Source organism: Doryrhamphus excisus, chromosome 18 (assembly GCF_030265055.1).
Source record: "Doryrhamphus excisus isolate RoL2022-K1 chromosome 18, RoL_Dexc_1.0, whole genome shotgun sequence".
NCBI lineage: Eukaryota > Metazoa > Chordata > Actinopteri > Syngnathiformes > Syngnathidae > Doryrhamphus > Doryrhamphus excisus.
This window is the reverse complement of record NC_080483.1, coordinates 17,347,888-17,363,209: the sequence shown is the minus strand read 5'-3', so window position 1 is coordinate 17,363,209 and position 15,322 is coordinate 17,347,888. Positions and strand designations below refer to the sequence as shown.

Below are 15,322 nucleotides of genomic sequence, written 5' to 3'. Positions count from 1 at the left end.
CACATCGTCACATAACGCATACAGATGAAAACTTATCAATTTATATTTATTAATTTATGAATTATAGGTGGGACATTTTGAAAAATGGCTCTGCAAAATAAATAAAGTATCAAAATAAATGTTACTATTGTTATGTATAGTTGGGCCGGATCTTTCACAGAAAGCCCCCACCACTGATTACATGGAAAATAGCCTTTTCTAAGCAAAATAGTCACATTAAATCAAATGTACCTACAAAGACAGAAAAGTCATTAGGGACCCCATGGGGTTAAAATAATTTTATTTTAGATGCATCCATTTTGCATGCAGAGCCAAGTTTCCACCTGCAGTGTAGTCAATGTATCGTTGTAGCATGCCAATTTAGTAAATAAATATTACAGTGTCATTAAAGAATAAAAAAAATAACATTGCTGGTTATTGAGATCATTGTGTAGGTTGACAAATCACGATATAACCATGTCCTCATTCACAGTGTACAAATATTTCTAAAGATGGTAGTGCAGTACCTAGAGGAAGACATGAAATGTGCCGTTTAGTAGCTCAATAGTGATCAGTGGAGTGTGTTTGTAGCTTGTTATCAGTCCTTTTGTATATACTCTCAAAAGTATACCAGCATGATTGTACAGCAATTCTCATACCCAAGCCCTTTACTACCAGGACATCAAGGAAATCACATTAAATAACTCAAATGGAGTACAATAGTAAATGCCAAGACAAAATGCATCTTTAAAAGCCTCCCAAATACGCACATGCATGCACACACACGCACACACACACACACGCACACACACAACAAGACGTGGTCACATGACGGCTACGGGAAAGTGGTCCCATCACATAAAACACTCAATAGTGGTTACAGATTTGGAACTTCCAGCATTCAGCCAGCTAACTAACTTATTCGGTATATATTTTTGGTCCACACTTTGAGCTATGTGTTGCCAGGCAAAAAAAACAATTCAATTGAATTCAATTCAATCAGTGCTACATACAAAAATAAAAGTAATGACTTGATAAATTGTCATTAACATTGGATTGATTGTAGCATTTGTTGTGTTTGAACATTGGCCAGCCACAGTTGCTAACGTCATTTAAAGGCATGATGAGGCATGCTGGGAAAAACCTTAAGGCAGACGATGGTATTGCGTTTTGGCACAGGGTAAAGAAGGAGGGTGTGACTACAGTAGTGTGTCAAGGTCCAGTTTTGCCAACGGCTCCTTCCAGTAGGAGAAACTGCTGAACTCAGGGCAGACCAGAGCAGAAGGCCCGCTCCCGCCAAGCTCTGGGAAGAAATGATCCACCAACTCACCGAGGTGGCAATACCTGCATGGAAGGAGTTTCCATCAATAGACATTTCTGAGTTTTTAATCATAAAAACAACATGGAAAAACCTACGAGGACTTGTTTGCTTTGGTTTTCTCTTGGATCATCTCTCCTTTTGGATTGACAGTAAATATCTTGGTGTCAGACACGCCGACCTGCGTGTAGGCGAAAGCATCCTGCAGAAACAAACATCAGGATCACTTGAAACAATGTCAAATGTCCGTATTTTCCTGACGAGTGGCCCCCATTGTTACATGTTACATGACTACAGCCCACATCCACAGTGCAGACACAAGTTGGGAGGTTTGCAAAGGATACCAAACACTGAGCAGATTTAGCAAACGGAAAAACAAAAAGTAGTAAATAAACACCCATGGCCAATATAAGAGGAAGTACAGTATACTGACTAAATGTGTAATACTACTAGAGCTACTAGCCTCTAACGTTGACGTTTTCTCACACCCCGGATAAAGGAAGTGAGAAAATCCAGACTGTGATACTTGGCCAAATGATCTTTGTGACCATGGTGGACTTTGATTTAGAATAACCATAATCGTGAGGGATATCGATGTCTAAGACAGAAGGTGCGGGAGTACATACGTTGGTCCTGTTACCAAAGGCTGCATAGAAGGGTTGTCTCTTGGGGTTGAAGAGGTCCCTGATGTCACTGAGACATGCAATTTTAAACACCTCTGGCTTCTTCTCAATCACCTCCCTGCACAGGTCAAAACGGACAGATTTCCATTATTATCATAATAATCATCTCAATGACACATTGTGTCATACCTAAAGAGTCAAATGGAATGAGCAACATAAGACAACCCAGGACTGAGGGTACACGTTCTATTGGTAGGACATTATAAGAGGTAAAAGTACCTGTGTAGTGCTGAAAAAAGACTGCTCGGTGCTAGTAGTACCGGGCCTTTAGGAAGAACAGTGCCTTTGTCGTTGACCCATTCGAGGTAATCCTTAGTGATGGCGGCCATTCCTATGGCACGAGCTGAACAATACAGGAACTTGTAACCATTTCTGTAAAGATAGACATATATATATATATATATATATATATATATATATATATATATATATATATATATATATATATATATATATATATATTAAAAACAGAGATCAATCATATCAAGTATTAGTAGATACCCGCTTTTCTTATGATTCAAGGCCACCCAAAATGAATTTGGATACCCAGAAAGATGTCTATTACAATCAATATTATTAATCGAGCCTGGGCTACAGTCATGACAAAAATATATTAAACCAGCCTTGTTACTTCAATTTGTTCATTTTAATGGCTGGTACCACGACTTGCAGTATAGTGTGGAACATGTAATGTAACTGCACCACACATACTATGTGGGTATTGAAATAAACCCTTAAATATGTGCACAGCAATACTGGCAATCATAACCCACAAGGTATGCTGGGTAACTTCATGTTGGGGAAGTGTGCGCTTCAAGTTGAAATTTGCCCTACCAATCTTCCAAGTGTGCTGCTTTTCAATTTCATCCAAATAATGTCGTTATTATAGCGCAGGTTTTCCCACAAATAAAATCCTTTTTGGATCCAAAATCCACAACTCTACAGGACATGCCGGGAAATAAGTGTCACCTACTGGTGAATTTTGTGGTAGAGTTTGGCAATGCCTTTGTGTGTCCAGTCTTTGCCAAACTGAGGCAGGATGTGACCGAGAGCATCAGACCTGCAGGAAACAAAAGCTGCTTTGAGTTCCAGAGGAAGTTCATGCATGTGCACCAAGCACGGCGAGTAAGGGGGGGAGGGGGGGGGTTGGAAAGACGACGCTATATACTTTGTGATGGTGCCATCGATGTCTGATATGACGATGCGATCACCCCAGTTCCACAAATAGATGGTGGCCTCACAGCGACAGGTGCCCTGGTACTGAGTGGTCACACTGAAAACCACCTTGTTGGGTCCGTCACGCAGATTCAAGTTCTCCTAGTTAGAAAGGTAAGCGTGAACGGGGCGAGCGACACATGCAGGATTTATTTCTTAAAGCGTGTGCCTTTTTACAATCTGTTTGGAGGTCAGACGGAGAGACTTGCGGTACATCTGGGTGATGCACTGAGCAGTGCGAAGGGTTTCTGTTGACAAGCTGGATGGAAGGAAAGGTTTTTGGCCAATCCCTGTCACCTCGTCGCTGTCCGCATCGTCCTGTGTGGCTCTGGGAGAAAAGAAATCAAATGAAATTTGCTTAAGATTGGTGTCGTAGAACAGCACTGCACCATATTACCGCTCCATAACAATAAGATACCTATATAGTAGTGTTTTTATTACAACTGTTCAATTGAGAAGGTATGCCTGTATAATCCATGTTATCGGTATCAGTGCCTATCTCACTCATGGGTGATCGGTATCGGAATCGGCAGCGTAAAACCCTGATCGGAACATCCCTAACGTCAATTTTGCAGTCGTACCTAATGAAGTGCAAGTGCATAAATATATGATAACCAGCATCGAACAGTGTGAGGATTTCTGAGTGCATGAACATACTTGACAGTGTTCATATCTTCAACGTTGATCTCCTGGCCTTCCTCTGAGCGCTGCTGCCCAGAAAATAAAACAGTATCATGAGAACAGCCACAATGCTTCGTGCTCTATGACAGTTGTTATTATTTTTATGAAGATACAACGTCAACCTTATTGGTGTGCAAGTCACGCCTCCTCCAGGAGAACCACCAGCGTCCTGACTTTTTGGGCATTTTGTCCTTTACCAGCCTCTCTACTGTACTCTAAGCATGAGAAACATAACGGAAACATTCATCCTGTCAGTTTTCCTCCTTTCAGTTCCATCAATCATTCAAGAACTCGGTGATAGGCGTCGTGAATTACATCAGGAACAAACCTTGGGTAGGTTCTTTTGGAAAGCCGTCATGGACAAGACCATTGGAGCTGCCACTGCCCAATTATAGTAGCTGTTTAGGAAGAAAAGGAAGTAAGTAAGTACTTAAAATATCAGTACATTGAAAATGAAAAAGATTGAAGTTTTGAAATCCTACTTGGAGTTGATACAAATGACAAGGCTTGGGTCCTCAATGATGCCCGGATTGTTGGCAAAGTCCAGGTATGACACAGAATGCTCCAGAAACTTCTCTGAATAAGTAACAAAACGCTGATTGGACACCTCCCTTTTTGCACGGTGCAAAAACCGATGCTCATAAAAACACACCTTTTGTGATTTGGCTGGTGTCACCCACTTGTCCACAGAGGGACATGCTGACCTCTGAGGCGTGGGAGGCAGAATCCGAGTGGTATTCAGTCCCGCTGTCTATGGCGCCCACAGATTGGGGGGACTGGCTTCCCGAGCAGGAGCCTTGATCAGCTACGTGAGCAGATGAAGCCTCCGTTTCACTGCTGGGACAAGACACAGTTACAAAGTCATGGAAGTACTAGTCATGTAACTACTGCAATGTCTTTGGAGGTACCACCAAAAGCTGCGGCCTTTCTGACATTTCCCAAAACAGAAAATAAGCTGCCGTGGAATTGGAACGGCCTTCAGATGCTGTTTATCCCAAAGGATGCAGCCCCTGCATTTGGACACAGCTATCATCTCTTTAGTCTTCTTACCTCTTTGGGAAGTAGAGCGCTGCAACCTCGGGATCCAGTGAGGTCAGATCATCCAAGTAAATATCCGTAGGTCCCAGATGGTGATTACGCCTGTCTGTGAAAGAACTGTCTGGTAAAGATGTACTGCAGCAGATAGAATGTTGGAGAATGGCTCACTCTTCTTTGTGTCTGGTTGCTCGTGTTTGGTGGATGTCTCCGAGCAGTTTGTTAACTCCTCAGCGTGCACGGCCCCGTTGTCTTTAGCTTCAGCAACACCGGCTCTGCTGTCCTCCTCGCCTCCCTCGGCACAGGGATCTATCCCACTGTCTCCATCACTGGCAGGAGCGCTACCTTGCTCACTTACGGGTGCCAGATTAGATGCTTGTGCACAATCCACGCCTCTGCTGTCTGCATCAATAGTTTGGATTACAGCATCTTCACTTTCTGCAGTTGTCTGACTGTCACTGTTAGTTATGTCACCAGGAACAGCTGCTTCACACACACTGCTAACATGCTCAGTAATGGCTGTAGCGTCTTCCTGAGCATGAGACACAGAGACCCCCCTTTCTGTCGACGTACAAGACTCTGAAAGTTCACCAAGTCTGGAACTGGTAAAGTTAAAAGGTGCATCAAAGGTCAGCGTGGAGTAGCTCAAGCTCAAATCTAGAGACTGAGTCCTGGGTTGTGGTCTGACCACAGTGACCCGGTCCACTTTGCTACAGCTGATCACAGGCTCATTGCCCAAGTCAAAGGAGTCTTGTCTCTCGATTGTACGAAAATGTGAAGAGCTGGAGTGCTCTATCTCCACTGATGTCCTCTCAGAATGCCGTGGCTGTAAGGAAGGACGACAGACAAAGAAAGCTTGCAGTGATAGTCTCAAAAGTCTGGCTTTTACGTGCGAGTCCTGTGAATACCATGGGAAAGCCTCCCCAGTTCCACTGCATGGGCAGCCCAGGGGAATCTTGGCTTTTAACCACAAGCTCAGAGTCACTCTTAGGAGAAGATGGCCGACTGTCAAACACACTGCATGGATAAGAAGAAGTACGGATTACCGACCCTGTCTAGGTCCATGGACTCCAATACAGAGAGATATTGATCTTCCGCACTTTTCTACAGGCGACTGGTCCCCGTCTGAGTGTGGATGGGCATCTCTGGGCCCCAGCTCCTGTTCATTTGGCTCCTCTGACAGCGAGTAGTACACAGACTTACTGTAACACACATACAAAACACACTCATCATTACCGTGAAAACAAACATAACACCATGCAGACTTGGGGGGTTTTGAGGGGTTCAGCGAAGGTAGCTGTCTTTTAAAGCAGCTGTATCACCATGGTAACCTGGGCTTTTTAGCAGACAATCTCCTGGCAACTCCTCCAAACACTCCATGATAATTACTTATTTTTGTAAATGACACTGGCTGGGGAAAAAAGAAACAACCTGAGAATATTGACCACACTATGGAAGGTGGCTGTTTCTGCAATTAGCAACGTGTGCTCTGACAAGAACGAGGTCGTGTATTATTTTGAAGGCATACGCTTTCATAACAGACAGAGACCTCTGTCATGCTAGCAGTCAGCTAAAACACAGAAGTTAGCGTTGTTAGCTCACTTACCTGACTTGCAAAGGTGTGACATGCTCATCTTTAGCCGGACTCTCCTGCCTGGAGGTCTGATCACTCTCCCACTCTTTGTCTTTCTCTCGCTCCTCTGAAGATGAGCTGGCTTCTTCTTTTCGGTGACTATCGGAGCGCATGCGTTTACGGCGGCGTTTCTTCTTGCGGGTGGTGGAGGATCCTTCAGGATTCTCGTCCATGCCCTCAGGGGTGGCAAAAGAGATCGGGGAGGTGCAGAGATGGGCCGGGACTTGGAACTGTGCGGAATGGATGAATTGATTCAAAAATAGCCAAGAAATCCAAACCTGTTTTGGTCAAAGTGTCTCTATGTTTCCTGACCTTACCTCTGTGTTTTCATTTTCTTCAACAAAAAAAGCTTCGCCGTTGTCCCCTAGTTTCATGTGCAAGTCCACCGATTCTCCATTTATCTCGATGTCCACCTGCACCACAGCAAAGAGCATCAATAGAAATTAAAAGCAAATAAGCTGTGAAATCAGATAATATGAACTGACTCACAACTTTCTCCTTGGAGCGCAGCACGCCCAGCTTTCCAAAGCGGACATGAAAGGGGGAACACTGGAAGGAGCCATCGGGCTGACGCACCACAATCACGTCAATCCCTCCAGTGAGAGTGGCGGGGTTAAGGCCGCGATACAGCTCCTTCACCGTCACAAAGACGGTCTCTGCCAGCTGGCCTACAATATTCATGGTTTGAGACTACAAAGCAAAACACAAGGTGGAAGAGGAGTCAGGACATAGAAGGTCTGTTGTTTCTAGTGTCTTTCATTTACACTTAATAAAAGCTGATTTAATGACCACTGTGAGTGTCAAGGAGTCATTTCAAAAGGATGCACTTCTAAGTAATAAAAACCTTTGAAATTCCATCATAACCATAAAAACTCATTTAAAGGGCAGGGAATAATTATCTGCGCCTATTTAACATCTGACTACATCCGTCCATCTTCTATGCTGTTTATCCTCACTAGGAGCAAGAGGCGGAGTCCACCCTGGTCCTACCCTCATGTCCTCCTTCACTACATCCTTAAATCTCCTCTTTGGTTTTCCTCTACGCCTCCTAACTGGCAGCATCCTTCTACCAATATATTCACTATCTCTCCTCTGGACATGTAATGTCCCCCTTCCCGATCCTATCCATCCTGGTCACTCCCAATGAGAACCTCAGCATCCTCATCTTTGCTACCTCCAGTTCCGCTTCCTGTCTTTTCCTCAGTGGCACCATCCCTAGACTAAACAACATCATACTTTACTTTACAGACAACTTTAGCAGCAATATACTATAAGAAAAAAACAGACCGTACATATTTGTCCAGACTATTCCAACACTGCACAAGAACCAACAAGTCAATGATCCACAGCGCATCACATGACGTGTACAGCCAACAGGCGAGTCTTACCCACAGTGAAGGGTGCAGATGCCCCTTCCCGGCCAGGCTGTTATTCCTTGACCTTCCCTCTGCCATACCAGTCCACCATTGAAGCCTCACACACACGTCTGTCGTGGGCACGCCGGGGTCTGGTTGCCCAGGCAACGCTCTTGTGTATTTCACATATTACTCATCAATGGTCACCTTTTTCCCATAACCAATGTCACTCCAAATTAGGAATGAATTACATATCCCATTCACGTCAGTACTTGACAAACTTCATTGGCGATCTATCGTCTACGGTCGCATCGCTGATCCATCCTGCGCCGTGAATTACACAGAGGCCAACTGAACCTCTACGTGACCGGGTCCTGGCACATTCAGTCCAACACTCTCGCTTCCTCTGTGTTGCACAATTTAACACGGTCCCGTTCATACTTCCTCACTGGTGCTGCACATGACAGCCACTCCAGTAGTTTCTGAACGGCTTAGAAAGGCTTAGATGGGCTATTCAAACACCCGACGCACACAACTGACAGCCCCTTTCTGGGCTTGACCACAGCTCTCCTGACCATCAGAGAGGATGGATCTATATACGGCGTCATGGTCCACCGAGGCTGCTCCGTTTGGGAGGAAGTCAAGCAAATAATCCGTAAATTATAATGGATGCTGCTGAACATCGAAAAACAAGAAGTAAGTCAGTCAATATATAACAATATGGTAAATGTACTACAACAGTTATAGATATGGAGCGATGGTGTAAGGTATTCTGGGATTTTAGTAGTAATTGAACCCAGTTTTTCTATTTAGACTGAAAGTCAACAGAAACTGCCACGTCAGCAGTACTGCACTGGATTCAAGCACTGATCGAATAGCAATGAGAAGACAAAATGTAGTACCCTGGAATGGTATGATGTGTTTCAGACTAACTTGTTACATTAAGGAATATCATGTGATCACATGTGCACAAATGTTATAAAATTTTAACGTTTTAGTAGCATAATGTTGGAAAAAATATCTTTTAAAAAATTGCATTATGGAAAGACAAAACAACAAATTAATTTGTAATTTTTGAAAAAGAATAAAGTCATAATGAGGAAGAGGAAGGTTTGGAATCTAAAAAAAACAGCAGGCTAAAGTTGAAATACTTCAACTTGAAATACTAATAAAAAGTTTTTTAAAAAGGAGCAACATCCCAGTGGCCCTTGCATCTTTTCATTATCCAGAATGTGGCTTTTCCTGTGGAAAAAGTTTGGACACCCCTGGTATACACCAGTCATCCCAAACTGCAGCCATAGCACACCGTTCTATATCCATCCGCATCGGTCAAGAGGGGCTATGTCGGAGCTCATCCCAACCGACCTCGGTGGCGCGGAGAGATACACCGTGGACTGGTCGCCAGCCAATCGCAGACTCCGTTCTATACAATCTGAATGTTTACAAACTAGAACATGAGAACCATATTCTAGGATCAGACTACAGTGTTGAGTACCCATTCACTGCCCGTGTACTTCCTAATCAAACGGGTTTTCGGGTCAATTAAACAGGAAGCCGTACTACGTTGAGTGTTTACACTCCTTGATGACTACACCCCCATGACAACACCTACACTAATGACACCGTTTTAAAAAGGACATATTTAAAGTGTCTAAACTCAACTTCAAAGTGGTGTTTAAAATGTTACAGTAATTTATATCTGCTATGACTTTAAGAAAAGAACAATGTTGGGACTACTTTACCACTTTTTCAAAGTCGATGCAACGTCAACCTGTCTTTCAACCGTTAACAGCCAAAAATGAAGACATTCTCAACACCGTCACGTTACCCTGTGATTATTTAACAACTTCACGGTATAATGAGCATGAAGCCATAGATTAGTAGCTCCAAACAAATGACAAAAGTGCAATTGTACTCACTTTTCCAAACGATTTTCAGAATGCAAAGACGTCAGTCAACCATTCTGTACGCTTCCTGGTGTACTACGCATGCTCATGATAGCATCAGCCAATAAAGAGCCAGGGAAGAGCCATGTCCCGCCTACGCTTTAGATGTGTAAACAAAGCGACTGTTTGAAGTTTGTCCTCTTGATTATCTCTGAAAATAATGACATATTTTATGACGACACAGATAAACTGTTTTCTGACCAACGTAACCACTTTAACTTAGCTCTGAAAACAATATAAAATGAAAAGAATGTCTTCATCATGTACATGTAAATATGTCGAAATGATTTTAACATCGCTTACAAAACTCACAGCAGACTGACTGCGATGGTGTGGACAGTAAAATATAATCATATATAATCTAATAAAAAAATTAAGATAAGAGAAAATAAGTATGTAGAGAAATATCTATATACATGTACAGCAATTGGTTGCCATTTAAATAAAAGTAAGCGGTTTTCGACAGCAGAGGGCGCTGCTGCATTTGCAAAAACAGCCTTTTATCTTGAGCGGAATTTTCAAAAACAGAAAAAAACCTACAAAAATCACACTTATTTAACAGTACACCACAATTGAATATACATTTCATTAAATAAAATGAAAAATTAAATAGAAGAACATAAATTAATAAATTGTTTAAGATAATAATACAACTACCTAGTAATAAATAGTAATAAAATATATTGTTTGGTAAAAAAAAAGTGAGTACAGACTGTATCATAATACCTTAGCTGAATAAAATAGAATAAAAAGTATTTTATAAACAACGTAGCGCAATGACAAAGAATGAAACTAATAAAGAAAGTTGCAATATGTTTCTTGAACTTGCTAATACTGCAACCAAAGTATGCATGGCTAACATTTGCCATCATGGAAAGCAGAAAGAAGATGCTGCAGACATAGCATAAATCAAGGTGTTCCCTGCAAGCTCGGTTCCCAGTGATGGCAAAGCAAAGTGCCTATTTAAGGACACTCCTCATCTTCAATGTCAAACATTGATGCCGTTACAACGTCTCTGCATCTCCTCCGCTCCGCTCCACCATCACGGCTTTCTCTAAATAAGGCAGCCTTATGGTAGTTCCTGTCATGTCTGCCTACTCCCCCCACAAACATCCCGGCTCGCGTCTCTGTGGCAGTAGCGAGCTAGAGCCTGTGCATTCTTTTGCCTTGTATGGAGAAAGCGCCTGGCCTGAGATGTCTTTGTACGCCGCAGGGCGGCCTCCCCATTGGCTGGGACGGAAAGGGGAAGGGCCTGATGGGAGGCTGATTGTTGAAACTTTTTCAGTGGGACTGCCTGCTTCCCTTCCCGCATTGCTGCTGTGTCAGGACTGGACTAGAAGAGCTTTGAGGGACTCACGCACTTCTCCACCTGAAGACAAGGTGAGAAACCTTTTTATTCCTGAAACATCGGGATCATACACGGAAAGGTAATGCAGGACAATGTTTACTTCCATCTCACTGGTAAAGTACACAGGAATTCCGAATTATCTTTTCAACCACTTCCATTGCTTGTTTTTGGAATGCATTGACCTTCGGCCTGCAGAGCTGAAGCCCCGGCAAGTGATGACAGGAAGGTAGTTTAGCAATAGCAGGCGTCTGTGAGGGGGGGTGTGGGCGTGTTGGGATGAAAAATGGAGGAAATCTACCAACGACGGAAGCAAATAGAAGCTGAGGAGCATTGATTGTCTTATGATTGGGTTCCCAAAACAGTTTGACTACAGACGAGCATATAACTCAATTAGAGGGCCTCAGGTTGGACTGTTTACATAGGAGCCGGAACACACACACACACACACACACTCACACACACACTCACACACAGGCAATGAAAGTCTATGTGGATGAGAGACTAGCTTATCTGATTGAGGAATTTCATGGTTACTTACCGGATAACTTGGAATTTAGATCTAGTTTTTCTCCCAGACTGTGAAATGGAGAGAGGAGGAAAGCCAAGAAATGTTATTTTTAAATGCATCGTCACCATATTGCAACATTTCATATGTTTATGTTTAACCTTAGTCACTTTACTTTAAGGCTACATTCATGTCGTTAATTGTTATTATTATGTACTGTAGTTGCTACAAGTCATTATATAAGAACACACACAGGAGTTTGTTCTTCTACTAGCCATACAGGAGGTCAGAATACTGCATATAACAGTATAGCAATATAAGCGGACTCACAATGTCATCTTGCAAGTAACACTAAACTCATCATACAGCAAATTAACACCCAAAAGTATACCTGTCAAATATACAAACATGTACCAATGTTTTAAAATAGAAAAAAAACAACTTTTAAAGTTATCCCATAATGCGTAACACATTCATTGGGGCGCTGCAATGACGTCAGCCTCCCTGGGGCTCTCTCTGGTAGCCAGAGCCATCCTCCATTTTCTATGTTTTGCTCAAACAAAATGCTTCATGGGTTTAAAATGTTGTTTTTTTCCATATTAATTTCTTATCCTCTAAATTTAGTGGGTGCTGCTTATTCACCGGACTTAACAGTCACTTATAAATAAATCAAATTGACAGTACACATGTAAAAAAAGTTATATTTTGTGTGTATAATTAATTACAGTGGAACCTCGGTTAGCGTCCTCCCTCGTTATTGTGTTTTTTGGTTAACATAGAAAGTTCACGCCACCGTTTTGCCTCGGTTAGCATACAATATAGCTGTCTTGACGCATTATTGATACATTGCGTGAGTCGGTATGTATTCTTAGTATATTGTTTTTATCAAAAATGTCCTTTCTTGTTAGCATTCAATTTGAATACAATGTATTTATTACTGATATTATTATTACATGCTAATAATTATAATAATTACTATCAGTATTAGAATTTCATTCTGGTTTTGAGCGAGTCACACAATTCCTGTTGTTACCAGAGAATGGACAAACACCTCTGGACAGGGTAGCCATCTTGTCCCCGGTTGAAATGGAAGCCAGTAGCTCAGGGACACTCGGGACATGATGTCATCCCAAAAGGACGAAACAGTCACTTCCCTGAATTAGCCTCCTCGGTATCAACGCCAATCACACTCCTAGTGGGGCTGAATATGAGTGACAGGTCTATTTCTGGTCGTGTGGATACCGTGGTGACATGCATGGTGACATCCTTTTCACACCCATCAATGGAGCCCCCGCTTAGAGAGAAACTGAGAAGATTGCAGGAAAAAAACACCAAAGACCAAATACTATACAGTACGATTAAGAGTATTACTGCCATTATCTGAGATGTATCTAGTGAAGCATGGTGCGTGTCCTCAGGCCTCCAAGCAGCCGCAGCCATGTCGAGCAAGCGTGCCAAGGGGAAGACCACGAAGAAGCGCCCCCAGAGGGCCACCTCCAACGTCTTCGCCATGTTCGACCAGTCCCAGATCCAGGAGTTCAAGGAAGCCTTCAACATGATCGACCAGAACAGGGACGGCTTCATCGACAAGGAGGATCTGCACGACATGCTGGCCTCTTTGGGTACGATACCGACACACATTCATAACACATTCATAACACATTCATAACACTCTTTACACTTCCTTCACGCTGTTGGCATCAGGGAAGAACCCCTCTGATGAATACCTGGAGGGCATGATGAGCGAAGCTCCGGGACCTATAAACTTCACCATGTTCCTCACTATGTTTGGAGAAAGGCTCAACGGCACCGATCCCGAGGACGTCATCCGCAACGCTTTTGCCTGCTTCGATGAGGAAGGATCAGGTGAGTCTACATGTTTAAATGTGCATAAAATATATATACGTATATACACAACAAAGAGGAAAGAAGAGAAAGAAAATAATGGATTAAAACATCCCTACCGAGGAAGCTAGGCACAAGCACCCTGGCCTGTGCTGGACATTTTTTGACAGATACATCCAAAAAGTGCGAAAAAAGAGAAATGGCAGGTCTTTCCTTGCTGCAGCTGTCAGACTGCATAGTATAAATGACTCCAATAACTGTGCAATAAACCGTGCAATAAACCGTGCAATAATCAACATGTACCCAGCTGTAAATAGTGCATATAACGTCTTGATTTGTTGTTTTTTGTGTTGTAAATCTGTACTTTCCCGTTTGTTCTCCAAGGCGTTATCCACGAGGACCATCTGAGGGAGCTGCTGACCACCATGGGCGACCGCTTCACAGACGAGGAAGTGGACGAGCTCTTCCGCGAAGCGCCCATCGACAAGAAGGGCAACTTCAACTACGCCGAGTTCACCCGCATCCTCAAACACGGCGCCAAAGACAAGGACGACGAGTAGATCAGCGGCGAGGACGCGACGGCCCCGCCCTCCGCACACGCACCACAAATCAGTTTCCAGTTCCGACTTTTATGAAGCCTGTCACATGAGCCAGATAGGGAGAGGAAAAGCATTCCACAGTATTCCCTGATGGACTACTTTGTAGGTCATCATCACCAAGTGTTCCGTCTCGTGGATGCAGGTCTCGTGGATGCAGGTCTCGTGGATGCAGGTCTCCTGGCAGGCTTCAAGCAGCTTTGAGATGCACTTTACGCCACAAGGACAATCGGATCCATCGCTCATCCTCGTTTACGTCTTCCCGCTATTAGCGACACCACCGGAACACGTGACCCTGTGACATTTCAATGTAACGTTATTCCTATCGTGTGTATTCCTTATGACAATCAAACATGGGGGTGTGCTGCACGTGTGCTCGCTGGGGTGGGTTCTGATCCCATCAGCTGGTTTTGTATGAGTCCAGGATCAGCAACGTGTGTTGTCAAACTGCTCAGGTGAACAAGGTCGGCGCGTCCGTCCCCGTGAACGCAGCTTTTGGTTCTTCCCGTTTGTGAACTTTGTGTAGTCTAGTAAATCCCGGCAATGGAAGCATGCTTTGGAATTCCACATCTTATGTCTCATGTTAGCTTTAAATGTTCCGTGTAGTGCAACTTTGTATCTTTTATAAGCTAGAAAATAAAACGTTCCTGAGCTGAACATGTTTTCATCTTCTCATTCAGGATTGTGTGGGATGGGATTGGTTGTTGGCTGCAGAACTATCATCTTCTTCATTGGAAAAATGGATTGGACATCGCAGGTTGTTATATAGAACGCTCTAACAACATAGCAGTTGCTAACATCTTAGCATCAACTTAGCACTCCAAAAGGTATACCTCACAAATATATAAACATGCACCAATGCCAAATTAAAATAGAAAAATGTATTGAAAAAAATAAATTTTATTGGGGGGCTGCAATGACATCAGCCTCCCTCTAGGCTTTGTGGTCTTCTTGCTTCCTCTGGTGGGAAGAGGCAGAATTGCACTGCCATGTCTTGCAAATGCATTATGAGTAGATGTTAAAATAGTTTTTTGAAGGTTAAGTTGCCGTGTGATGAATTTAATGTTTGTAAGATGAAATCCTAAATCAGGCTGTTATATTGAGTAATGAGCTCCTGTAATTTCCAATAGGTTGACAAGTTCTTTCAAGTTTTTCCCCATAGCTCATGATTGGCTCCTGTCAA

At 43.0% G+C, this 15,322-nt stretch overlaps 2 protein-coding genes across 9 annotated transcripts; one reads left to right on the top strand and one right to left on the bottom strand.

Moving 5' to 3' along the window:
* Positions 1 to 27: 27 nt before the first annotated feature.
* LOC131106184 (phosphatidate phosphatase LPIN3-like) lies at positions 28 to 9,973 on the bottom strand. 7 transcript variants are annotated; one of them, XM_058055014.1, is made up of 20 exons: positions 9,819 to 9,973; positions 7,034 to 7,234; positions 6,862 to 6,957; positions 6,518 to 6,774; positions 6,012 to 6,113; positions 5,820 to 5,928; positions 5,083 to 5,737; positions 4,927 to 5,020; positions 4,529 to 4,713; positions 4,359 to 4,452; positions 4,205 to 4,274; positions 3,993 to 4,091; positions 3,853 to 3,905; positions 3,373 to 3,523; positions 3,149 to 3,297; positions 2,954 to 3,040; positions 2,200 to 2,352; positions 1,924 to 2,038; positions 1,396 to 1,499; positions 28 to 1,323 (listed from the first exon to the last, which is right to left on the bottom strand). In XM_058055014.1, the coding sequence occupies exons 2-20, from the start codon at positions 7,223 to 7,225 to the stop codon at positions 1,179 to 1,181; spliced, it is 2,910 nt and encodes a 969-aa protein (XP_057910997.1). In that variant the 5' UTR covers positions 7,226 to 7,234; positions 9,819 to 9,973; the 3' UTR covers positions 28 to 1,178. The 7 variants fall into 7 exon arrangements, with proteins under 7 accessions (XP_057910997.1, XP_057910998.1, XP_057910991.1 ...); XM_058055015.1 differs by lacking the exon at positions 9,819 to 9,973 and adding an exon at positions 9,642 to 9,773; XM_058055008.1 differs by lacking the exon at positions 9,819 to 9,973 and adding an exon at positions 7,933 to 8,235.
* On the top strand, positions 8,577 to 14,788 carry myl9b (myosin, light chain 9b, regulatory). Of its 2 annotated transcripts, XM_058055016.1 has the most exons (5): positions 8,577 to 8,595; positions 11,131 to 11,225; positions 13,117 to 13,320; positions 13,403 to 13,564; positions 13,928 to 14,788. In XM_058055016.1, the coding sequence occupies exons 3-5, from the start codon at positions 13,137 to 13,139 to the stop codon at positions 14,101 to 14,103; spliced, it is 522 nt and encodes a 173-aa protein (XP_057910999.1). In that variant the 5' UTR covers positions 8,577 to 8,595; positions 11,131 to 11,225; positions 13,117 to 13,136; the 3' UTR covers positions 14,104 to 14,788. The 2 variants fall into 2 exon arrangements, with proteins under 2 accessions (XP_057910999.1, XP_057911000.1); XM_058055017.1 differs by lacking the exon at positions 8,577 to 8,595 and having other exon boundaries at positions 11,112 to 11,225.
* The last annotated feature ends 534 nt before the right edge of the window (positions 14,789 to 15,322 follow it).

What these genes read in the sequence shown, in the direction of transcription:
- LOC131106184 (XM_058055008.1), bottom strand. Translation starts at nt 7,998, where the DNA reads ATGGCAGAGGGAAGGTCAAGGAATAACAGCCTGGCCGGGAAGGGGCAT. An exon ending in TGCACACCAATAAGGTTGAC is followed by an intron (nt 3,906 to 3,992) that starts GTTGTATCTTCA and finishes TTTTCTGGGCAG; the next exon opens with CAGCGCTCAGAGGAAGGCCA. An exon ending in ACCAAAGCAAACAAGTCCTC is followed by an intron (nt 1,324 to 1,395) that starts GTAGGTTTTTCC and finishes CCTTCCATGCAG; the next exon opens with GTATTGCCACCTCGGTGAGT.
- myl9b (XM_058055016.1), top strand. Translation starts at nt 13,137, where the DNA reads ATGTCGAGCAAGCGTGCCAAGGGGAAGACCACGAAGAAGCGCCCCCAG. An exon ending in CGACATGCTGGCCTCTTTGG is followed by an intron (nt 13,321 to 13,402) that starts GTACGATACCGA and finishes TGTTGGCATCAG; the next exon opens with GGAAGAACCCCTCTGATGAA. An exon ending in CTTCGATGAGGAAGGATCAG is followed by an intron (nt 13,565 to 13,927) that starts GTGAGTCTACAT and finishes TTGTTCTCCAAG; the next exon opens with GCGTTATCCACGAGGACCAT.